The sequence below is a fragment of the Mycena indigotica genome (genome assembly GCF_014461135.1).
Source record: "Mycena indigotica strain 171206Taipei chromosome Unknown Mind.scaff0009, whole genome shotgun sequence".
Classification (NCBI taxonomy): Eukaryota; Fungi; Basidiomycota; class Agaricomycetes; order Agaricales; family Mycenaceae; genus Mycena; species Mycena indigotica.
Window position 1 is genome coordinate 1,877,322 of NW_023503008.1, and position 24,486 is coordinate 1,901,807.

At 49.9% G+C, this 24,486-nt stretch overlaps 7 protein-coding genes across 7 annotated transcripts; 3 read left to right on the forward strand and 4 right to left on the reverse strand.

Annotated features, from left to right (window-relative positions):
* Positions 1-30: 30 nt before the first annotated feature.
* On the reverse strand, positions 31-2,704 carry MIND_01050400 (Sulfate permease; the record flags this gene model as incomplete). Its single annotated transcript, XM_037367089.1, has 10 exons — positions 31-998; positions 1,054-1,228; positions 1,275-1,345; positions 1,390-1,704; positions 1,750-1,841; positions 1,890-1,938; positions 1,989-2,129; positions 2,172-2,286; positions 2,338-2,371; positions 2,421-2,704. 10 exons carry the CDS (start codon positions 2,702-2,704, stop codon positions 31-33), a joined length of 2,244 nt encoding a protein of 747 aa, XP_037216483.1.
* A 4,054-nt stretch (positions 2,705-6,758) lies between these two features.
* Positions 6,759-7,254, reverse strand: MIND_01050600 (uncharacterized protein; the record flags this gene model as incomplete). The annotated part of the gene is made up of 2 exons (XM_037367090.1): positions 6,759-6,950; positions 7,000-7,254. The coding sequence occupies 2 exons, from the start codon at positions 7,252-7,254 to the stop codon at positions 6,759-6,761; spliced, it is 447 nt and encodes a 148-aa protein (XP_037216484.1).
* Positions 7,255-7,373: 119 nt separating this feature from the next.
* On the forward strand, positions 7,374-12,015 carry MIND_01050700 (PINc domain-containing protein; the record flags this gene model as incomplete). Its single annotated transcript, XM_037367091.1, has 9 exons — positions 7,374-7,652; positions 7,699-7,785; positions 7,831-7,891; positions 8,297-8,465; positions 8,512-9,249; positions 9,298-9,963; positions 10,000-11,275; positions 11,322-11,883; positions 11,936-12,015. 9 exons carry the CDS (start codon positions 7,374-7,376, stop codon positions 12,013-12,015), a joined length of 3,918 nt encoding a protein of 1,305 aa, XP_037216485.1.
* Positions 12,016-12,304: 289 nt separating this feature from the next.
* On the reverse strand, positions 12,305-13,327 carry MIND_01050800 (Prephenate dehydratase domain-containing protein; the record flags this gene model as incomplete). Its single annotated transcript, XM_037367092.1, has 5 exons — positions 12,305-12,609; positions 12,662-12,851; positions 12,900-13,114; positions 13,163-13,220; positions 13,274-13,327. The coding sequence occupies 5 exons, from the start codon at positions 13,325-13,327 to the stop codon at positions 12,305-12,307; spliced, it is 822 nt and encodes a 273-aa protein (XP_037216486.1).
* Positions 13,328-13,406: 79 nt separating this feature from the next.
* Positions 13,407-13,800, reverse strand: MIND_01050900 (uncharacterized protein; the record flags this gene model as incomplete). The annotated part of the gene is made up of 3 exons (XM_037367093.1): positions 13,407-13,508; positions 13,556-13,597; positions 13,651-13,800. The coding sequence occupies 3 exons, from the start codon at positions 13,798-13,800 to the stop codon at positions 13,407-13,409; spliced, it is 294 nt and encodes a 97-aa protein (XP_037216487.1).
* A 119-nt stretch (positions 13,801-13,919) lies between these two features.
* Positions 13,920-16,348, forward strand: MIND_01051000 (Glutamate decarboxylase; the record flags this gene model as incomplete). Its single annotated transcript, XM_037367094.1, has 16 exons — positions 13,920-13,970; positions 14,024-14,147; positions 14,195-14,322; positions 14,375-14,420; positions 14,469-14,486; positions 14,536-14,747; positions 14,797-14,910; positions 14,954-15,097; positions 15,157-15,198; positions 15,244-15,317; positions 15,373-15,386; positions 15,440-15,669; positions 15,720-15,812; positions 15,862-15,974; positions 16,027-16,111; positions 16,160-16,348. The coding sequence occupies 16 exons, from the start codon at positions 13,920-13,922 to the stop codon at positions 16,346-16,348; spliced, it is 1,677 nt and encodes a 558-aa protein (XP_037216488.1).
* Positions 16,349-17,049: 701 nt separating this feature from the next.
* On the forward strand, positions 17,050-24,428 carry MIND_01051100 (uncharacterized protein; the record flags this gene model as incomplete). The annotated part of the gene is made up of 27 exons (XM_037367095.1): positions 17,050-17,313; positions 17,364-17,452; positions 17,509-17,524; positions 17,572-17,653; positions 17,706-17,750; positions 17,801-17,823; positions 17,879-17,897; positions 17,947-18,202; positions 18,244-18,358; positions 18,415-19,019; positions 19,079-19,544; positions 19,601-19,724; positions 19,770-19,804; positions 19,854-19,944; positions 19,989-20,137; positions 20,191-20,393; positions 20,438-20,870; positions 20,924-20,943; positions 20,989-21,163; positions 21,213-21,414; positions 21,646-21,716; positions 21,767-21,940; positions 21,988-22,054; positions 22,104-22,152; positions 22,201-22,743; positions 22,794-23,244; positions 23,298-24,428. 27 exons carry the CDS (start codon positions 17,050-17,052, stop codon positions 24,426-24,428), a joined length of 5,898 nt encoding a protein of 1,965 aa, XP_037216489.1.
* Between the last annotated feature and the right edge of the window lie 58 nt (positions 24,429-24,486).

Here is a 24,486-nt window from a genome sequence, read left to right on the forward strand (position 1 = left end):
AATCATAAGCAATAACTAAGGGCGTCAGGTTTATTGTGATAAAGAGCCACTCTCTGCAGCACGGACAGCAGTTGCTAGGTCAAAGTGGAAGAAGGGAGTGTCTGTCTCTAAAACGGAGGCATATCCTTCAGAGTTGGGTCCAAACGAGGCAGGACGTTTCGAATCACCCCCCTCCAAGTCAGACGACGTGTCACGTTTGTCCAGCTGTTCACTACTCTGCTGTAGGTCTGCGCCGTAAGACACCACCTGAGCAATCTCCCGAGGCAGTTGCGAGGAAGGAACCCCCGTTCCAAAGCCTCCAGCAATCAATGCACGACGGATCCATGGCGACAGAAGTGTGGCGAAGTGGAACTCGACAGGATGGTCTGCCCATCTTTCAACCTCAATTCGGGTGTCGATGAGGGACTGGACGGCAGTAATGTCGATATGGGAGATGGCGGAGAAATCGAAAACAATGGCATGTAGCACGGGAAGCTTGTCGTTGGCTTCCTGGTCTGCAGCAGCACCATTTCGACTAGGACCTGGGTCATTCCATGGCCGTTCACTCAACGGCAAATTCGATATATCCTTGCCTCGTCGCATGTTCTTTTTGACATAGTCGACCAGCTCCAAGTTTAGAGCAGCCGCATTAGGAAATATAGCGCTTTCCTCAAACCTGTAGACGATCACACCAGGCGCTGGAGGATCGACTTTCAGATGAGGGTTGATGATGCCGTTGGTAGACAGAGGGACAAAGACTTCGCGGGTTTCTTTGGAGTCCGACGCATTTCCGTGTACCGTAACCTTTCCGAGGAAGGCGCCACGAGGATAGGCGATCCGAATCAGTAGCAGCGCAACGGAGGTGGAGATGGAGACATAGATGCCATTCTCCACCGAGGAGAAGACGGTGGTCAACACAGCTGCCACCCAGATGATGAACTCCAACGGGGACACACGCCAGTAAGAGTATACTTGAGGTGGCGAGGCGACCAGATCAGCAACAGCATGTATGATAACAGCTACATGGACATTCAAAATTCAACACGTCTCCTTCCAAGTTCAAGCGTCACTCACCAGACAGAGTCGCATTGGGAATCCAGAAGAAGGCGGGTGTGAGACCGTAGAGTGCAACAATGACTACCACACTAGAGAACAGACCCGCAAGGGGGGTGCGAACCCCGGACTTTGATTTGAGAGCCGTGCGAGAGAAAGAGCCAGTTGCAGGGTAAGCACCAAAACAAGAGCCAATCTGAACCTCATAAGCAGCACAAACAAAAACAAATTGAGTCACGCACAGTATTAGTGACACCGATGGCAATGAGCTCTTGGTTGGGATTGATGGTGTACCCATTCAAGCGTCCAAAAGCTAAAAAGGGCGTCAACAAATCACTGATAGAGTAGACAGCATACATTTGGAGATGGCAATATGCTCGAGTACGAGAACAATCGTGGCGAGCGGAAGTTCACCCGCAAGAGCTTTGACGAGCTCGTGATCGACTGTAGGTTGGCCGACATGTTGGAAGCCACGAGGAACGTTTTGTAGGATTTTGATGGGGTATGTTCCTTTGCTCGAACGACGATGACGAGTGTAGAGCCATGCAGCGATCGTCATGACCAGAATCACAAAGGCATTTCTCAGGACAGAGATGAAGAAGAAGACGCGAGCTCGACGAGGTAATCTTTTGCTCAACCTATCACAGGCAAAGCGGATAAGATATAGAGCCACTGGAAACCGTTAATCACACTGGACGCATTGAGATTACGACTGACCGAGAGCTGGAAGCCCCCAGGCAGCATCCAGTTTTGTCCGTGGAAGACCTTTCAAAGTGTTGATGATGACGAGGTACGTTGCTCCGCGTGTGCTAATGGACGTTTAGGTAAAACCAACTCAATCGTATCGGTCAACGGACTTAAAACCGGTAATGCCCATCAAACCCGGGACTTGTCCAGCAGCGATGCCTACGAAAGGAAGATGAGGGTGACGCGACGACTTGGAGTCGGAAACTGACTGATCGCGGAACCAGTCATGAAGCCTGAAACGGCGGGGGCAGGAATAAACTCGACAATGCGTCCAATTCGTAGTAGGCCAATGCCTAGAACTATGAAACCGGTGATGAAGGCGACCGTCGTAGCAATTTCTGCAAGTGGTTCTGATTCAGACGATGACTGCACTCTTTACGAAACGTACGCACCTGGTCCCTCCCACTGTTTAGGATGAGCGGCGGTGACACGTCCAATGATTTGAGACATAATCAGACTGACGACCGCCACTGGGCCAATGGAGACGTCTTTGGATGTGGCGAATAGCTGTAAGTGATTGTGAGCAACTAGATATACTTAGGAAGATGAAGGGCGTACACAGTAAATTGTCACGCCAACGAACGAGGAGTATCTGGGTGGTGACAGTGAGCCCCGAGGTTGGAAACGGCAAGATCGCCTACAATCCATATTGGGGAGGGAGGGTTGCAATCTGCGCGTATGACATTCCTTGAGGCACCACTACCAGCCCCACCGTCAGTCCAGCGACTAAATCCCCCCAAATCCAGCCAGAAGTCGGGTACCGTCCTATCCACGAAAGAATCGGGAAAAGGCTTAGGAGATAGTTGGCGACAGGCCGCCGTGGATCCTTGACAAACCGGCCAACATAGTCTCTGGTGGAGACATATGCAACCGAGTCTTCAGGGTAGCGGACGATGCGTTTTGCAAGTCGCTGGACTGAAGACATCACGGGCTGTGATAGAAGTGACAAAGTTTCGGCAGCAACTTTTTAAGAGACCGAGGGGGGTGCGAGCGCAATTGGAGAGCAGAATGGCGTAATTGTTGATCTTGCGCAAGAAATTTAGGTGCCTGACGGGTACAGAATGACGACTGGTGGAAATCTGAAGGAAAATAGATTCAGGGGAGGTGCTCGTTGTGGGTGGCAGGACAAGTCTGGTACTCAAGGGAGAAGGCGCCATTTCAGAAGAAATGAGGTGCAGTTTGTTCGTTCCTTGAAAATCACACTATGCACACATAGGCTATATGAGCGATGAGCGGTATCCTGGTCTACGTCGTAAGGTTGGATAGAAGAATTTGAGAGGATAGTAAGGATTGTCGGTCGGTAGACGAGAAAAGCGCGTGACCGTGACCGTGACGCTCTCGATTTCTTTCTCTTCCGCTAGTGTACAACATTTTAAGTAACGACACCTCAAGAACGCTTATGTCTGTGCTGGATTCCGATCTCGATTTCATTAGTCCTCAACTCCGATCAGGTCCAACCACAAACCTCTCGTCGCCGCCGGTCACACTCGTCCAGTCACTCATCTCTCTTTCTCTCCAATCCAGGAGGATGGAACCTTCTTGCTCGTTTCAAGCTGCAAGGACGGGAACCCAATGCTGCGTGAATGGACTGGCGACTGGATCGGTACTTTCCTTGGCCATAAAGGCGCAGTCTGGAGCACAAAACTCTCTCCCGATGCCTCTCGCGCGGCTTCTGGTAGCGCAGATTTCACTGCGTGAGTTTTTGTTTGAACGGCCATTGCCTGCTTAATTGTTTTTCTATGTAGTAAGATCTGGGACGCGTTCTCGGGAGAAGTGCTCCATTCATTCCCTCATAACCACATTGTCCGCAGTGTAGCTGTATCGCCAACCGCATCTCATCTTCTGACTGGTGGTCAAGAAAAGAAAGTCCGCATATTCGATCTCGGGCGACCTGATGCAGAGCCCGATTTCTTGGGTGAGCCTGGCACTCTTTCGCATGACGGCACCATCAAGAGTGTGGTTTGGGTTGGAGAGCATACGGGAGTCACTGCTGGTGAAGACGGAATAATCAAGTCCGTAATCATTCAGCCAAACTTGCTGTTTTTTTTTGACCGAAGTTGAAAGATGGTGGGACCTGAGGACACGAAAACTGACCACCAGCATGTCATTTCCCACCGCGATTACCTCGATGGAAGTCTCTCCTCAGACGAAGCGCTTGGTTGTGACATCGGGCAAAACTGTCGCCTTTATTCCTGTCCTCCCAAACGGCACTGGGACACATTCAGTCACGTTGCCTTATACCCCATCGTCAGCCTCAATTCATCCAATATTACAAGACCGATTTGTAACGGGAAACACGGGAGACGAGTGGGTGCGTGTTCATGGCATGGACGGAGAGGAGCGAGAAGTTCTCAAAGGTCATCATGGGCCGGTACATTGTGTGGAGTTCAGTCCAGATGGTGAAATGTACGCTAGCGGAAGTGGTCAGTCTTTTTTTTTTCCTTTTGCATTCTTTTCTCATCCAACCTTTTAGAGGATGGGACAATACGATTGTGGCAGACTACTCCTGGCCACACATATGGCTTATGGACGAGCTCATAATGGTTATAGTTAGAGCTTATGGCATGTACCAATGTAACCGTGAATTCGCAGTTTGTTCAGAACAGCCAAGAGCTGGAACTTGTGTCTGATTTTGACATGTGATAGGCCTTTCCGGCTGTACTCATCACCTTCTCCGCCCCAAAGTTTGTCGACAAAATGGGGTCTCGGGCAACCTCTCCCCACGATTCTCCGACACCTACCACTCCGGAAGAACCTATTGAGTTCACGCCGCGCCGCTCATCGACAATGGCTTTGGCCTCGTCCGTTGCGTCCGTTGATTCCACTTGACATATCACTCATTGTGGCCTGCAGTTTCGAAAATCTCGTTGCTTTGGCCAACTATGAAGAGAGGCTCAAACAAGCAGGTAAACACGCTCGGAAGATTGTATGGCGCGACAGGGGCGAGCCAGTGGCTGAGTTAGTGACGTTGAAGCAATGCTTGGAACATGCTTCCACGGGTGGTCTCAGTATGTTTCCAAGCAGCCCTCAGTCATTGCTGGAAAATAACTGTAGGGGCCTCGGTATTGGCTTTCAATATTCGCGCGTCCTTCAATTTGGTATTAGCTATCATCCGACTCCAGAAAGTGCCTAGGTTGGTGCTTCCCGGCTCAACAGTAGTTATATCGAAATTTCTCAGAGATCACCGACTCGCGGCAATTCGGAGGGCGGTATTTGGCTATGATTCGCTTCGCTTTGCTGCTATGCTTGGTACGTTGTTGTTGCTCTCCGCGAGTGTCCCACTTAATTTGACGAAGGCACCTTTGCATCGCTCTACAAGTTCTTAATCAATGCACTCCCGCTTGTGTTTCCTGCAATCTCCCCCAAACCACGTCTGCTAGAATCAGCATTTGACGAGGACGACGAAGACGACAGCCTGGAGTTACCACGCATAGTATCAATTCCATCTGGGGCGACAACTCCTCATACGAAAAGGACAGCGCGCCTGTCGCTCAGTGCTTCGGCCCATATGGCCTTAATCCGGAAGCGAACCCGTCGATGGCATTCAGCTCTCGCTGGCTTTGTCGCTGGAGCGTTGGCTATTCTTTGGGAGAAACGCAGTCGACGTATAATCATCGCCCAACAGTTGTTCGTTCGGTGCGCATTTTTTCTCTCCTCTCTATGCACTTCCCTTTACTTATTAGTTAGTGGCTTGCAAGGGTCTTACAACGCTCTTTCCTACAAGCATGGAATCTCGATACCCTATGGCCCTGTTATTGTGTTCACCTTTGCCTGTGGACAGATCATGTATGCGTTCACCATGCGTCGTGACACACTTCCCCGAGGCTATATCAACTGGTGAGTCAAGTCTCTCTTATATCCAGATTCTGATAGTCCTACCATAGGGTGCAAGGCGCCAGCCGTGTTGCTGCTGAGGGCGTTCAACTGAATTTGACTGCTGTCCGCGAAAATGCCGCCGTTAATATGGATGCTCTCAATGCCGTCCTGGCTCGAACAGACACAACACCTAAAAATCGCAAGGCTCTCGAAGACCTTCTTGCTACTGTGAAGGCTGGTTTACCAACACCACATTACGGTATATGCGCTGCTGGTTCGTAGTCTTCAGTATTTCTAATCTCGAATCTAACCCTAACCTTAGTCCATCCTGCCCTGAGCAGTTGTTGGTCCGTTCCACTCGATCGATTCTTTGACGTGTTCAAGTATATGCTTCCGGTCTATTCCGCTCTGCATTTCTTGCCTCCCATCCTATTTCGTTGGAAGAATTTCAAGGCAGATCCTGCAAATATCCTTCTCAGGTCTGCTCTGGGGAGCATGCGAAGCTCCTCCTTCTTGGGTGTCTTTGTGGTGATTTATCAAAGTGCGTGTGCTTTATTGGGTCTGAATTGTGACAACAATGTTTATCTAGCTACGATTTGCTTCAAGCGGTGGTTATACCAGGGTATCCTTGACTCGCCATTTTGGAGCCAAGTTCTCCCTCGTGGACTGGTGAACCTGTTGATATCCAAGGGTTCATTCTGGATTCCCGGTTTCCTGGCGGGGCTTGCACTCTTTATTGAAGACAGTCGCCGGAGGGCTGAGGCATGTGGTCTTTTCTACTGTGTTCTCAGATGATGACTGGAAATAGCTCGCAATGTACGTTCTACCCAAGGGCCTGGAAAGTATATGGGTAGCTGCGCGTGGGCGTGGTTACGTGTTCCGTACTGGGACTTGGGGTGAAAGTGTCTGGGCCGGAATCGCTATGGCTATGGTCATGGTCTGTTGTTCATCTGCTCGTTGTTACCCTCCCTCTAACCCACCGCGTAGAGCATATATCAAGGAGATCCCCAACACCTTTCGGGGCTCGTCCGTAGAATTTTATATCAGTTCATCGGACCGAACTAGTGCAACATCTAACAATGTACCTACTGTAACAACTGACCAGCTTTATCAACAGAAGTGACCGCTGCATGTCCGCTCAATAGAATTCGAGGACCGTGAAGTTACTCGCAGATGACTGAGCAAGACCCGATTGAGTATTCCAATATTTCGTCAGATGCATTAGGTAGAGGCAGCACAATAAGGACAGCAACTTGAAGTCGCCTTGGCTGAGGCTGATGCGACCTCAGCATGAGACGGCGATATGAAGCAGTATCGACAGAGTAGGGAGAGTGCCATCTTGTTACAACCATTGGCTTCTGACCGTGGTTAATCGAGTTTGCGTGTGAATGCAGCAAGCCCAACCTGTATTCCTTTCCAAGTAGGTGCAATGCTGGCTGAGGGTAAAGGCGACCATAGGTCCCAGATTTTTGGCGACTCCAAGGTAGGTCGGATGATGACTTCCTGAGAGAATTGGGATGGCCGCCAACGCCTCCAGCAAATGAAGATGGCGATGGCAAAACCCAGTCCCGCAACAGCGACGAAAGCAAGAATGAGTGGAGGGGATGATATAATGTTGTCGCTGGTAGAAGAGCTAGAAGTTTCGGTCTGGAGAGCCATGGAAGAGACCAAGAGATGAACTCTGGCAGTGAGTTGACATGTGCATGGCAGTCGATGAGAACGTCGACTTGAATTTCGAGTCTTTGATAAGATTGCATCGTTGGTTCCCACGCCTGCTAATGACTTCATCCGACCATCACCGTAGCCTCTCAAATGCTGGCTCCCCGCATCGACGTAGTTCGTCTAGAGAGCATCACCGAAACTCATCTCTAGGAGGAGAGCCATCCCAAACTCACCATAGCTCTTTACTTCCAAACATTCTCCCAACTCCAGCGGTCATCGAAAGCGTGGCTGGCGCAGCGCATTTCACAGGAAGTCATGTCGAACCTCTGAAGCACCGCCATAGCAGCCATGAACACCACGAAGCTCATACAATTCTCAAGGCTGATCATCGAAAGGTTTGGTCGTTGTCTAGTTTCCTTCGTCATCCTTTTGACTGTTTAGCTACTCGATGATTTACGGGAGCTCTATGAATGTCGCCCTGTACCGGCTATCTTTACCCGCTCATGGCACCCCGACGCTGTGTATGAGGTCGGTGGCTAGGAGATAACCTGACAATAAGCTCACAGGCTTCAGACTCCCTTGGTCAAGTGTCGCGGTTTCCGACAGTATGCAGCACAATTCTATGCTTTGGCAGGTTTTTTTCACTCATCCTTGTGCATGGAAAATTTACCACCCACAGCCCAAAATATATTCAAGATCTGAGATCGTCTCGACTCGTGTCATGTCGTCGACAAGGAATCCAAATCGCTTAGTCTTCACACAGACGCTTCATTACAAGAATCGTCTAGTGAACAAGGTAAGTTCATCTCAATCGTGGTGTCTATTGAGTACTCAACGATGGCCCCAAAGACTGTTACTTCGGTTGTCACGGTCGATTTGGACGAGAACGACAAGATTATTCGACTGACGGAGCATGGAGGCAAAAGCTGGGGTGCCATTGTGCAGTGGTTTAACTCTCATCTATATCGTCTGCTTGTCCATGTACCTATCTAAATGATCCGGCGGTTGATTGTCACGACGCGTGACGTGCTCATTTCAGTCCGCAGCACTGCGCAGACCGTCTTCCCTCACCCCATGCATGTCGATGCTGGACCCGAATCGCGCGCTACACGGAAGGGCAGGGAGCGTGATGCAATCCCAAAAGAGCTCCAGCCCACCAATATCGACCAGCAACTCATAATGGCTAAACGACGGGCAGCCAGAGTCGAGTTGGTGTTTGCGGCATTTCTGTGAGCCTAACTGACTCCTGGATAGTGCTACGCGTACAAGAGAGAGGCCTCCTCCGCAGTCTAGAAAGCAACCCAATCCGCAGCTGGTTGTCTCTGCTCCAAACATCGACTCAGATACACCCGACGCTGACGACTTTTCTCGTCGTCTTCAAATTTCCTCCTCTCCCACCCGCAATCCATCAAAGCAGGCAGCTCAACCTACTCGCCTCTATAATCCAGACAGAGATCCGATTCCAATGCGACGGACAGCTGAGCCCGAAAACATGTCGGATGCAGCCAGTTCATCTTATGTTTCTCGTGGTGCAGTCAAGTCGAGTCCACCAAGAGAGACTGCTGGTAGACAACTATTCGACCCTAGAAAGGATGACCCTGTTCGTTTTGTCCTCCGTGGCAAGCCACCCCCGACGCCAAAATCGTCCGCTGAATACGTATCTGCTTCGTCGACCTCTTCGTATGCCGCCTCGATGGCCTCCTCCAACTTTACTCTCTCGTCCACAACAGATGGCTCCTCGGCGTCATCCGCGCTTTTCGACCGAAAAAGTAATCCCAACGGCGACGATCGTGGCACCAACGTCTTTGCTGCGCAACTGAAGAAACTGTACCGTGCCATCACCGATCTTGAAACCAAGATAAAGCAACAAGATACGGATGAAGTCGAAGACTCTGGCCGCGTCCTTCTGAAGACGAGGGACGGAGAGAGTGACCAAGTTGAGCGCGACAAGGAACGAGAGAAATGGAAACGTCAAATCGAGGACCATAAAGAGTAGGCATACGCACTCTCCTCTAACACTGAGCTCATGTCACTCTTCAGGCTTGCGGAGCTCATACATAATCTTCTTGCTATCTCCCTTGCTCCTAGCGTTCCGGCATCTCTTCGCAATATTCCGACCAAATATAACATCATCATTCGCCTGTGGTCTTTCGCTTTCCACAAACTCCTTGAATCTCTCCGTCGAGCCTCCTTTACCTCTGCTCTCGCCTTGGAACACCTTCAAGATTTCATCTATTATGCCTATACTTTCTACACTGGACTTTTGGAGGAACCTACCCTCAACTCATTCAAGAGTGGCTGGCTGGAAGCCCTGGGGGACCTAGCGCGATACAAAATGGCCGTAGCTGCTATGGTTGTAGGCGGATCTGACGCCGGACATCTCCTGACTACGGCCGCGGTTTCCGCAGCGGGGACTGACACATTAGCCCCGCCTGACGCTACCCCAGCAAAATCAATTAGCGATGCCCCCGCCGCCCGCATCGACGATTCTCCATCACCAAGCATTGGCGTCGCTGCAGCTCGCTTGCTTGATGTCGAGCCAGAGAAAGAGCGATGGAGATGTATCGCACGTGACTGGTATGGCATGGGAATCGCTGATCAACCTGGTCATGGTAAATTGCACCACCATCTCGGACTTCTTAGTCGTGAGGTTGATCGAGAGGAACTGCGCGGCGTTTACCACTTCGTCAAGAGGCAAGTTCAATCGTAAACGGCTCAACATATACTAAAGCTTACTTCCAGTATGACGACCCTCCACCCGTTCATGACCTCCCGCGAGTCTGTACTCCCTATGTGGTCGGCGAGTGCCCAAGCACGAAGAGCGCTTCCCGAAGCGCGGCAGGTTGACTTATTCATCCTGTTACACGGAATGCTTTTCACAAACATCCAACTCGATGACTTCCCAGCAACATTGGGCCGGTTTATCGAGAGGTTAGAAATTGAGGGAGCTGATGAACGCGACTGGACGATGATGGCCGTGATAAATATTTGTGCCATTCTGGAGTACGGGAAGGTTACAGGTGTCCTCAAGAAAGCTGGAGGTCTCGGCACACGCGAACCAGCTTCGACTGCGTCAGCAATGCGAGTGATGTCCAAACGAAATCAAGCCGACGACGACAAGAATAAAATGGATGTTGACGATGAGGGCTTGCAACAAGCGTCACCTGCCATGTCTGAGGCCGAGGCCGAGTCTACTGAACCGCCGGCAGCATTTCGATTTGCTCAAGATCTCACCTTTGCGATGCTCACCCATGTCCTGCGTCACCCGATGCACAAGCCCTCTCCCTATGCTCGCTCCAATCTCAATCCTTATCTCACAGTCGTTCTCACTTTCCTCGCTACTATCATCAAACATCAACAAACTCTACTCGCTATCGAACGTGCCGTCCCTTGGGACGAGTTGGTGTCATTTTTTTCCAACATTCCCAGGCATGTGATGTCGTCACAGGGCCTGCTTGACGGCGGGTCCTCTCGAGAAGAACGATGGGCTATGATCACGACTGGATGCGCACCCCCATTACCAGAGGACTGGTGTCTGCGTGGCATGGAATGGGTTGCTCGCAAAGTTTACCAACACGGCTTTTGGAAATCGGGCGAGGATAAGCGCGCTGAAATGGAGGTTCTCGACGACGCGGAAACTATCGAAATCACTGATGGTCGCATTGAAGACGATTCAGATGGAGAAGAGGGTAGCAAATCAGACTCCAAAAGTGCGGGGGATGGCGAGCTTGCTCGTAGATGGGTTCGTGTTGCACGATGTGCCGTCGGAATCGCAGATGTTGTCGAAGGTTTCACCTGGGTGGTAGGGACCAGACAATGGCGTATTGAAGGGTCACTGGCAGCTAAAACAATCTCGTGGAAAGAAGAAGATCGCAGACAGAAAGAGGACGACGAAAAACGTAGATTGGGTAGTCGTTGGACTGACGACTCGATGGATGTGGACCAAGACAATCTCGAATCACTTTCTGAAGGAAGCGACGATGATGCTGATGATTCAGAGCAAGTCAGAGCATTGAAGGTTGGTTTTTCTCTGGGACTCAATACCTCCAACTCAATTTTCTTAGGCGCGCCGTAACTACCTCCAAAGCCTTCTATCTTCCGACCAGTACAAAGCCAAATTATCTCCCTCGAGTCGCTCTGGGCCCCGCTCTTCACAGGCCACTCATGTTGCTTTACCGATCGTCCCAGGTTACACAATCCTCGTAATCGACACCAACATCCTTCTTGCGTCACTCTCAATGTTTTCCTCGCTTGTGGAAAGCTTCCGGTGGACTATAGTTGTTCCACTACCCGTCATTATGGAGCTCGACGGATTGTCGTCCAACCCGTCGCAGCTTGGCGAGGCGGCACAAGCTGCCATGTCATATCTTTCAACCCATATCCGCTCTCATTCGACTTCTCTCAAAGTACAGACTTCAAAAGGGAATTACTTGACGTCCTTGAATGTCCGCGCGGAGCAGGTTGACTTTACGAATGGAACAACCGAACGCAACATGGACGATCTCATTCTCAAGGCGGCTATTTGGCAAGACGAGCACTGGGTTGACCGTTCCACCATTCTCAAATCAAATGCCGTCACCACAGATAAGACCATCAAAGTTGTCCTTCTCAGTCTCGATCGCAACTGTAAGCTTCTCCTTCATGTTGTCAGATGTAGCAGACTGACTGGTCTGGTTAGTGCGACTGAAGGCTCGTTCACGGCAACTTGCTGCCGCAAGCGAGAGGGATCTTGCCATGATCCTTGTCTCCGGCACTTAAAAACCACGCTCCTTGACTGTTTTCCCTTACGCTTCAGCGGCGACCTTGGGTTATCATTCCCCACATGTTGAGCTCCCGAAAATCTCAAACTCGACGAGCTCAATTGTCATCCTCCGACAGGCTGTTGTTGTCAGGATTGACGCGCACGTCCGGTTTGGGGTCTTAATGTGGGGTTCTTCTCGCTTTCGGTGCATCGACTATACCACCAACTGTAACATCCATTCATTTACTTATTCTACCACTGGAGGCCAGGCGTCCATGTACAACCAAGCATTATTCACTGTTGTTGTTACCAGAGTCCAAGGAGCTTAGCTTCGACCTTCGTTGACTGAAGACGTTGAATTCCTTGAACGACTTCACCCACATCAGTCTCCTCGACCTCCACAAAATAAACATCTTGGAATGGCTCTAAACTTTTTGTGTCGGGTCGTCGATCAATCCGTGAGACAGGCAAGCTTAGAGTCGCCAGTGCCATCGCTATCCTCCGCGAGTCCGTTGGTAATATTCGAATTAGGCCCTTTGACGAAATAGGCCTGGGTAGCGGCAGTTGGGAAGTTGCGTCGGGAGCAAGCACATAGAAACGCGTCCTATTATCTGGTAGCGGGTATATGGTCGGATCTGGTAGATAGTGGGAGAACTGGCGTACTCTGATGGTCCTGAATATTTTGGAATAAAACTTGCAGTCCGTCAAACACGACAGTGCATATCCTCGAGCAAATAGCAGCCGAGTCACAATGCTTCAAAACGGCTTCCGCCGCTGCCGCTGTCGATGAGACCTTTTCCAAAGATGCTGAAGGGAAGTACTGCGACAAGAAGGTCCGGCATTGGCCAATGGCCTGGTCCATGCATGATCAATGGTGATTACGCAAGGTTGAGCGGCTAACCTGCTCGTGGCTCTGTATTCGGCGAATGTCAGAGGGTTTTACGCCTTGCGGTGCGAGTAAACAGTGCTGAACTGGGAGAATGATCTCGTCTAGCACAAATCCTGGCTGCTCGTCTCGAAAAGCATCATAAGTTTCGATAACACTGCCAAAAAAGCTATTCTCTTGGGGCACAACGCCAAAGTTAACAGTTCTTGACGCGACAGCCTCAAACACGGCTGTTTCGTTCAGTAAGTATTGGTGGTGCTCTGGTCACTGAAACTGACCGCGTATCGTAGAACAGGATTTGTAGCTAGTTGAGCTTCCAAAGCGCTCGTGCGCTGCCTACGGACCTGGATAGGTCAAACCATTTTGTTTCTCCCCCGAAAGCACTTCACCTGATGACAAAAAGTTCCAGGTGGGCCAAGGAACGCAACCACAAAATCCTCCATTCTGGTTGGAGATCAAAACACGCGTGCACGTCGCGTCATTGTTCGTTCAGAATCGACATTCAGAAAAAAAATAAGACAGTCATCCTGAATCCTCATTCTTTCTACGCTCTGTCTTATCACGGCGCTCTTGCTTTATTCGCTCCAGCTCCTCACGTACGCGACTCTGTTCAAAAGGCAGATCCTAGCGTGCGTTAAATTAGCTCTCCAGTAAGCGCAGGAGCCCTCAACTCGAACAGTCTTTTCAATTGGAGGTAGTAGTTTGTCGCGATACTGCATATTTCGTTCAGCCAACAAAGAAGGAAACAAAGACAATGTACACTGACTGGCGCTACATGCTTGTGATACCATGCGGGGTCCCCAAAGTAAACCAGGGAAAAGAGAGGAACGAAGAGGTAGACCGCAAACTTGAAGACTTCAACGTTGGGGTTAGGCGGCATCTTCCGTCTGAAATGATCCGATCGCACCATCAACATGACGTCGGCAACAAAAGACACCAGCCAAACACTGGCTCAACTATGACGATGACGAAGGTTATAAAAATAAAACGCAGGCTTAAAAAGAGGAAACTTCCGCAAAACAAACCGCACTCGCTATGTCTCTCTCCAAGCACATCAACACCGACCGTCTTCTCGAAGCTGCTCGCGTTAGTTCTCTCGTTTTCGAATTCAGAGACTTGTTGACGTTTGGGGCATTCAGGACAAAAGACCTGGCTCTCATTTCACCTCTCTGACGAATCAAAGCCACCAAACATCGCTCTCACATGCGTATGGCGCTCGATACGGTACCCAACCGGTTCCCAAATTCCAGATTCCCAGCAAAGGTTGTTTACCTTCGTGTATGAGCACGTGCCTGACCTCTTTTGTGCAGGGATCGACCCCGATGCTGCCTACCAACTCATCCACGACGAGCTGGCTCTTGATGGCTCCCCCGTCCTGAATCTTGCTTCCTTTGTGCACACCTGGATGCCTCCAGCGGCCGACAAGCTCATGATCGAGGTAACGTGGTCACGGCTCAACAAACCTCATGAAATCACACAAAGCCTCGCAGAATATGAGCAAGAATCTCATTGATAGCGACGAATACCCAATAACTCGTGAGTACTTTTCATCACTGTCCGATATTTGCTGACTAATTTGTTTAGAGATAATTCACAATCGATGTCAGTTTTTTTTCTTCTATGTTCTTTCAGATGGCCAAAATTTGCTTAGGCGTATCAATTCTGGCGGATATGTGGCATGCTCCATCTTCTAAGAATGCTATCGGAACAGCAACGACAGGGTCGTCTGAGGCTATCCAGCTTGGTGGCCTGGCAATGAAGCGAATCTGGCAAGAAAAGCGCAAAGCAGCTGGAAAGAGTATCCACGAACCTGGTCCCAATATAGTCATGGGCTCTAACGCGCAAGTCGCGCTCGAGAAATTCGTGTGTAAACCTATATTCAAACTTGCTATAATTAACCAAACATCGTCAGGCCCGGTATTTTGATGTGGAGTGCAGATTAGTCCCGATTTCTGTCGAATCCAACTATCGACTTGACCCAAAAAAGGCTATGGAGTATGTCGACGAAAATACAATTGGTGTATTTGTGAGTAATTTCTTTTTTTGGAAATAAATAAAGATTATTCCAGGTTATACTTGGGTCGACGTATACGGGACATTATGGTCGAGTCTATCCCATACCAGCAATTTGCGCCGGTCTCACGTTCAGAGTAGAACCCGTGAAGGAAATGTCAGATCTTTTGGACGAGTACGAGGAGAAAACTGGCAACTATGTTCCCATTCATGGTCTGTGCTGTTTCGAACGATACGCGGGCCTTAACAAGCCAAATAGTGGATGGCGCGTCAGGGGGGTTTTGTCGCACCCTTCGCCACGGTCCGTCAAATGATACCTTCATGATGCACTGCTAATTCGGCATAGCCCAAGCTATTATGGGACTTCAAAATCCCCCGGGTCGTTAGTATCAACACTTCTGGCCACAAATTTGGTTTAGCGTCAGTATATGCTTCGCCACCTCTTTCTGCAATATTGAACAAATGACAATTGTAGATATGTTGGGGTTGGTGAGTATATTGGCAAACTCGAGAACCCGGACATGACTCATCATCAATGGTAGGCTGGGTCGTGTGGAGGGATAAAGAGCATCTCCCGAAAGATCTCATTTTCGAATTACACTACCTGGGGAGCGTGGAGTACAGCTTTTCGCTCAATTTTAGTCGCCCTGCAGCTCCCATCATCGCTCAGTATTTCAACTTCCTCTCGCTGGGATTCGAAGGCTATCGTTCCGTCGCTCTGAACGATCTCAAGAATGCGCGTTTACTTTCCCGAGCGCTGGAGAACAGCAAGGTATGTGAATGGAGCAACTTGACAATGGTCAAGCGAGTAATTCAATCAAGTACTATACCGTGCTCAGCGACATCCATCGTCCTGAACCCGCACGCTCTATGGGAGCAACCATTAAAGCTGTCGTCGACGCCGATGATGTCGAAGTAATCTTGTTTGTTCCGTTTGTCACAGCTTAGCTCATCACATTCCCAGTCCTTTTGCGCTGGATTGCCCGTGGTAGCATTCCGTTTCTCCGACAGCGTCAAAGATGAGTACCCGGAAGTATCTCAGAAATGGATACAAACTTTGCTCCGTGCCAAAGGCTGGTCAGTAGAATTGGTGATCCTCCATTCCTAGTCCCATAACCAGCTCACACAGGATTGTTCCGAACTATGAGCTTGCGCCAGATTTGCAGACTGTCGAAATTCTCCGGGTTGTGGTCAGGGAAAGTATGACTGAAACGGTGAGTGCTCACTGGTTGGGGTTTTTCTTAACCGAGCTTTAATTGCAGCTGGTTGAGCGTCTGGTCAACGATTTGATCGAAATCACTGAAGATTTGTTGAAGCGGGACTCTTCCTCGCACTCGCTCGATATGCTAGGATCTGTCCATTCAGAGCACCATTCCCATGAACAAGTTCACGGCAGATTGGATGCTGGGCATGGAAGCACTTCATCGGGAACGTATGCAAAAACTTGTTGAACCAGTTAGCTATCAAAATGGACTATCGAAAAGCATGTAGTTTGTCAGCTTGCGGGCCTTGTGCGTGGGTCCAAGGACAAGTTCGGTCAAGTTTATTTTAGGCGTAATCGAACCTGAAACTGATCAGTCGTTGAAAGCCTTCATCGAAGCTGCGCGGGAAGAAGATTGAGCCTTGATGTGTGTTTCTCACCGAATCTGTCGGTCGCTCAATGGTTTGATACCCGTCCTCAAACAAGCATGAGAAGGTCGGGGCTTCAAGAAGCGCTTCATCTTGGAGTTGCCGAACGGTCGAAAATAGATCTTGGTAGACCAAGTCTTGAATTTTGAATCTGATCAGTGCAGTCGCGCTCCTTGCAGCAATGGCTGCAATCGTCGCAAATGAAGTGAGTGACGTGTGTCACATCGCCTTTCCAACTCATGCCATGATGCATGCTTATCGCGTTTCTCAGTTTGCCTGTGACTTTCTGGATACTTTTGGCAGCACCCTGAGTGTCATCACATAAGTGGCGTTCTCGGTCATATCCTCTCCAGGTTTCCAGGCCTCGATTCTTTGTGCTTGTTTGCAATTTTAGTCCAGGTTGCTGAAAGTTCAGACTACTCGAACCGTTAGGATGCTTTCTTTCACTTCACATTTGAGCCGCGAAACACACTGATCAAAGCCTATTCTCAAGGGTCGACGAGCTTGGGTACAAAACATCCAAATGCGGATACCGAGGACGACAGTCAGCCAAAAATGCCTCTTTTTCCCAGCCCTCGATCACATCTGTGAGTATAAATATGAATTGTTTTCCACCTGTGCAAGCACTCGCACCATGTTGTCTTCTGCTGCTTTTGTCCTCTTACTTTCGAACATTGCCGCTGCTCAATACGGCTATGGTGGAGGTGGAGCTTCGACACCGACAACGACCCAAGCAGTAGCAGTCCCCATTCCATCCGCCCCAGCCGACTCCCCTGGAAAACACAACGTAGCGTACTCCTTTGACTATTGTCGAATACTTCTCATCGCTTCTCACAGATCAACGTTGCTGCTGGGGGTAACTTTGTGTTCGACCCACCAACAATCAATGCCACCAAAGGCGACACAGTGACTTTTTGGTTCCCCAGGTATGTGGACATCGGGCAATTTCACTAGATGGCGGTACTCACGTAGACTCATCCAGTGGAATACAGCACTCGGTCAGCTTTTCTACATCTTCTTCCTCCCGGCCTGACAGCATCGCAAGGTTACACAAAGTTCCTTTGCCAATCCATGCACATATCTTGCCGCCTCAAGCAACACCAGTGCTGGTTTTGACTCGGGCTTAAGTAGGTTTACTGTCTGATGATGGGAATCTGTCTCAGCATCGTATCCATTTAGCTGCTGGAACTCAATTTACGATTACCATTGAGGACGACACCAAACGTGAGTTGACCTTAGAGTGATCAGCATCTTGTTTCTTAGACTCTCCCTAGCCATCTGGTTCCATTGCAAACAGGTATTTTTTTTTCGATTTGAACTGCTTATCGCCCTCTGACCGTGAACTGTGTTAGATCACCCACTGTGGCTTGGGTAAAGCGCTTTCAAAAGATCCAATCCACAATGTCTAATGATTCTTCAGGCATGGTTGGGAGCATTAATCCGACAGCAAACCTCACTCAGGACGCGTTTGTTGCAGCAGCCAAGGCCATCGGGAGCAATGAAAAGGCTGAAAGCGACGCTGGATTTGTCAGTGGAGGAGCCAATGCGCTTGCCTCCGCCGCTCCATCAAACACGGGAGTTGGACCAACTCCTTCAACCGCACCATCAAGCTCCATGGGCAAACCGAGCTTGAGCATGGGAGCAGTTATATTGAGTTTGGCACTGGCTATGTTTTCGTAGAATGACATTCATGTATGACTGGCTCGTGACCGCGCAGTTTGTGGACTATTACCATGTTCAAACAGTTGAGCGCGCCTTTCCGTCTGCCGGATTCAGACAAGCTTGGCTTCAGGACTAGTCCTGGTGGAATTGCAAAGCTGGTTTCCGTTCGGGTGTGTGTCTATAACAAGTGGAGAGAATGCTTGCAATTCTCATCGGTGTCGTGCAGAACATCTCAGAGACAGACAGTTATTGGAACCAGTACACAATCCTCTTCGACTCTCCTTCCGACGTATTCTCCCTCATCACCCCCCATGACATCCGCCGAGCACTTGCTGAGGCTCCCGAGAACATAGCAACTCTAGTCCGCTTCATCATAGCGCGACTGTCAACTCTCATTTCAGACCATACATTCCCCACCCCGCCAAATGCATCCGTAGCTGCCTTCGCCTCTTCATTGATACCAGGAACCAGCTCTAGCAGTGAAAGGAATACTACAACCCAAGTCCTCAACTGTCTTCGCATTCTTCAACGAGTATTGCCCATCGTCTTCGAAGTAGACGGGGAAACAAGTCCGTTTGAACTTGAACTATTCTGGAAGAGAGAACCAGCACCGGAGAGTACTCCGCTTGAAGCCTCCCAGTTCGTCATTCAGGATGAGGACGATAGTGACAACGAGACACGCGAGGCCACACAGCCAGTCAGTATCAACAAACCATCGCCCTCCCTGGCCGAGCGCTTGTTTGATACTTTAATTGACCTTATGTTCTGCTACGGTTTTACCTTACCCTCCAAAACCCACGCAGAGCCTCACAAGATTGCGCATATAATCTGGTGGGTTTTCTGAGAGATAGCTTGCTCGACGCGTTTCTAACCAAAAAAAACAACTGCAGGGAAACCGGCATTGGCTCAACTTCTGATCTCGGACCGAACCATGCCCTCGACAACAATAAAACAGAGGTCTTGCGCTTACTTCTTGTCCTGCTCTCTCGCCAAATTTATGTGTCCCCTGCTTCATTATTGTCCAAGCCTTCGGAATACACAATACATATGGTTCAACGCACGCCCCGCAGAGACGTCCTGACCATCCTGTGCTCCTTGTTAAATACGGCCATGAACTCTCCTCAGGCGACTTCCATGAATCTTGCTGGTATGGCAGGGAGGTTACCATATAACCATCTGGTCTTCAAGGGCGAAGATTCTCGGTCGAATCTCGTTGGCATCTGCCTACAAGTGCTCTGTGTGTTGCTAGACTTCCAGAGTGGTTCCTGCCGAGATAGACCAATCGCGACTGACGACTTGAATGGCTCCGCCCCAGCTGCAAGGTCAAACTCTTTCCGCTACTTCCTAATGAAACTGGTATATTTTCTTTCTTGATGTTCGTTCTTGCTCTTATTTACGTGGCCTACTTACAGCACCGCACACAAGACTTTGGCTTTGTTGCTGATGGGATCATGGGCATCCTGGAACAACAAATGGCTACGATGAATATTCTGTTGCCTGGCGCCAAGAAACCCGTTCCGTATATAAACGAGACAGGTATGCAGAACCTTGACCCATAGGCTTTGCTTATCGTCGCCTTAGTCATTCTGTTTTGGAAGATGATTGAGCTCAACAAAGTATCCGTATTTCAAGCTCCTCGAAGCGGATTCTGATGGCGACGCGCAGAAATTTCGTGCCTTTTTGTTCGAATCTGATAGAGGCATGGATATCATTGGTTATCTCCTGTGTTATGCGCTGGAAATCAAGGACAAACCACGTGAGTGCATTCTCCGAAGTCTTGCTAAAATAAGACGTCACTAGATCAACACGGACTTTGTCGAGCACTCTCTTACATAGTCCAAACACTTTCAGCCGAGCCTGGCTTCGGCCCGCGCCTTCTGAAGACCATTAAAGCACAAACGGGCACCAAGTGGAATGTACCAGGGACCGCCGCTGATTTTATCATCCATGTCAGTGGACCTCTCTCTCTCTCTGGTTTGATCCACCTACATGAAATAATCAGGCAATCTACTCGATGGTCGCAACAACTTCAGGCCAGTTGAATGCTCTCTATCCGGCTCTCATTATCGCACTGTCAAATTCGGCACCCTACTTCAAAAATCTTACCGTGACTGCGTCAACGCGTCTGCTACAACTATTCACATCCTTTTCAAACGCACTGTTTCTACTTTCAGACGAAGGCCACCCCCGACTTTTATTCTTCATGTCAGTTTTCCATCGGCGACACTACTGTCATTCACTCATTCCAGGCTGGAAGTATTCAATGCTGTCATTCTCCACAATCTTCGCGACAATGCAAATCTAATTTATGGCATCTTATCTGCTCACCAAGTCTTCGAAGACCTTGGAACATTTACCTTATCACGTGGGCTACGTCGGGTTCAACTTGCAAAGGAGGAACAAACTCGAAGTGCAGCCATTAAGGGCAAGGGCCCTCAAAGAAGAGAAGATGACCCGACAGAAAAAATCAAGGTATCCCAAGAAGATAGCCCACCACCTTCCCTTGCACAAGAACCCCAACGTCCAACAGAATCGTCCACGTCAGAGACTGAACCGACATCCGAGAAGGCCCGAGGAAAAATGAGAGAGCGAAGGTCGCAATCGCTTGATACAAATAGCAGTGCCGATCGCATCGCAGCTGCAGGTGTGGGGAGAAATGGATTTGTACCCAGTCAGGAGTGGGTGAGTGCAGCAATACTGCTTCACGAATAATTTACTCAGTTTTTTAATTCGAGGTCACTTCGTGGCAACAAGGGTAACTTACTCGTCTCGTGATTTGGGATGTACTTAACGGCCACAGACTCCCGCTGGATGCTGTCATGTTGCTAATATCTGAGCTTCTGCCTAAAGTTCAGGAAATGCAGACCAGTCGACACAGAGCAACGTCAACATCGGCCATTGTGGAATACCTAGGTACCATTTCGCTGGCTGACGTTCTACCGCCAGTGCCCCCAATTATGCCGCGGCGTTTCCTTGTGAGTTGTTGTGCACCTCTTATTTTTACTCCCTTATCCTTTCTTTCAGTGGTCAGACGCGTCCATCGTCTGGTTAACCTCATTGATATGGGGTGAAATCTATGTCAAGGCCATGGCGCCTTTGGGGTTGTGGAATGCCACTAATGTACGATTATTCTACGTAAAACACGCGCCGTCGCAGCAGCGGCAACTAACAGAGGCCGTGTCGAATGTTGTGGGAGGGCTTTTAGGAAGGTCGGCGCCGGTAGAAAGTAGGGCATAGCGTAGTATATGTAGCTTGAGTGATTGATGATGAAACACATCGCTTTCGCTGTTCTTGACACTTGCTAGCTTGGGCGAGCTTGCATGTCCTCCCAAGTTAAGCTGTACGTTGGCTTTCCTTTCCCCTCTACTACCAAAGCCAACCGCTCTCCAGCACCCTTCGTCCCCCTCCAAACGTCGACTTCGTTCACGGAAAGTTCTTGGTGGTCTTCTTTTCTCAGCACTCACACCCACCTCAGGTTACCCCGGCATTCCCCCAGGCCCTGACCGACCCCAAGCTGCCGTTAAAGGCGTACGCCATCCATTGTCCAGCCAGAAACCATTCCAATTAACGTTCATTAGGCGATTGAAGTCCGAACGGGGCCTCAAGGAGCCAAAGCAAAATGGGTTCGCATTGAGTTGCGAAAGGTGGAGACACTACCGGGCGGCGGAGTCGTAAATACGTTCCACGACTTTGTCGGTCCGAGTCCAGTTAACCTTTGGACGTCGAGCGAAGAGTATGGCCTTCTCCGTTCTGTAAGTGTCCACGCTTCCTCTTAGTTTTCCTTCTGATCGTTCGTCAGCAAGACTTTCCTTTTTCCATCCGTATTCCCGAGTCCATTCCTCCCAGTATCGATTTGCAAAATAAAGGTCATATCTATGGCTCTCCAACCTGAGTGAAACTGAATGTTTACAACAGCCGGCATCAGTTACGAGCTTGTTGCCAGCGTTTGCACCAAGGGCAAAAAGTTCGTTCCGCTCGACTCTCATCCTTGGCCGCTTTACAAATTTTGTAGGGGCTTTCTTCGAAAGCGCAAGTCGGTCGTTGTTTCAACTCAAGCCGATATTTTAATCGACAAGCACGAGCTGCATTCAACATGGCCCGTTTATTGCCAACTAGAGAGTCGAAACATGACCTCAGAAGGTGTCACTCTTATCGTCGAACGCAACGCGACGTGCTATGGGCCAGGCGACAAAATCTCGATTTTCGCAACCGTCAAGTCAGACGCCCTGCATACCGTTATTCTTCGTGGCTTCGAATTGACTCTGAAAGAATCGACCGTATACCGCGCTGGCCCTTACGCTTCCGGGAAGAAAAGTGCACCCCAAGTTCGCGTGTTGACCATTAGTGAAAATAAACTGGCCGTCAATGCTACACTTTATGGAGGGACGCAACATCGTGCTGAACTGGCTTGTATGATCTCCCCAGACCATACCACAACAACATTGAACGCTGCCCGCCATATCGACATTAATTACACTCTTAGTGTCAAAGCGCTCATGGGAACTGGCACCCCCTTGATCATGGACCTGCCTTTGATCATATCAAACTGGCAGCGGTATTTCTCTCATTCACAATGTCCTGGACAACACTGACTGTTTGTTCCAGAACGGTGTCCATGGAAGCTATCCGGCGAATCGGCCCTGTGCCGAGTCTCTCTCTGTTCTCCCCCAACTCCCCTCGACGAGATGACACTCAACCTCAAACATTCTCAGGCCGCGACAACAGACCCACGGTTTCAACCAATGCATATAATACAATGCCTGTCACACAGTCACTGCCAGTCGACGACTTTGGTTACACTAAAAAGCACAAGACTACCAATTCGAGGTCTAGTGAGGAGGATGCGACAAGATCAGGGTCAAGCCGACGTCCGGGCAGCGCGGACAGAAATCGTTTGACGATCACCAATGGTCTCGATAATGGCAGAAGACCAAAGGAAACGAAGCCGTCTAGTGCTTGGCCCACGGCAGAGGAAGAAAAGCAGCGTTTATACGAAAACGCCAAAATCCGTGTTCACGAAACTCAGAAAGCTGCTGCACAGTCCAGTGGTCCGGCAGTGAGCATGCATCATCTTGCAAATCCATAGCATTCGCTAACTAAGTTGATCAGCAGCCAGTTCCCGCCACCACACCTCCACGTCGAGGGGATGCTTCGTCTAACCGTTGGCCAACAGCAGAAGAGGAAAAATTGCGTCTTTACAATGACGCTCAGGAAGCTGTAACCCGCACGCAAGGGACAGGGTTCTACTCTGACACGAACCAAGCCGGGGCATCTTCTCACGGACGCAGTCTCTCAAACGATGCGAGTGACAACTACCGACCTGCTGAACCGAAGCCGACTGCAGCCAAAGTTCCACAATATATGACTGCTGAGCAAGAGAAAGCGGCTCTGAGGCGGTACCACGAAGCGAAAGAAGCGGTGGGGCGGGTGCAAGGCTATTCAAACGATGGCTCCGCTCCCTCAGCATCGAGTCCTATTGCATACGACTCGCTATTCCCTGGTCAGCAGATTGCTGCCTCTGGGTCGGGTGTAAATGGTCAAACGGATTCGCCCCCGCCGTTTGAAGCAGGAGCTAATAGTCAAATGTCGGCTCTTTCAGAAAAAGAACGACTAAGACGCGCTTACGCAGCGCAAGATGCAGCTACTGTCGAGGCACCGCCACCATTCTCTGGCCTTTCAGAGAAAGAGATAATCCAACGCAAGTTTGACGCCCAAGATGCTCAAGCTCGGCAAAATACTGGAGCTCCCAGTCCTCCACCCCGAACTATGTCGCCAGTTGGTCGCCCCAAACCAGCGCCACCAGCCGGCTCGCGAATCTTGACTGCCGCTGAAGAAAAGGCACTCCTCAAGGCAAAATATGATGCCGAGAATGCCTCCACCCCCCTGACCAATGGCAACGCAGTCCATACAAATGGAGGTGGGCTCAGTTCGCCATCCTCATCAGTGTCCGCGCCTTCAACCCCTCCGATTCCCCCGCCCTTGATGCCCCGCCCGCCTGCGGAATATATCCAGGAGACACAAGAGGAAGATGCTCGCGTGTCGCGGTTCGTGACCACCAACACGATTCCGTCCATCGATGAAGACCCTCTTCCAACTTCCCTCTCACACTCACCTTCTCTTGTTCGTAAATCTACGTTAACTCCCGGTCTGGATGTCGCTCCTTTCACCCCATTTACCCCAGGTTTTGATCCTAAAGTACCAGGACCCCCTCCGCCACTGCCTCCGAAACCCGCGGAATAATATCACACTCATTTACCACGTTTCACTCTTATCTAACTTATATACGATACAACTGTTG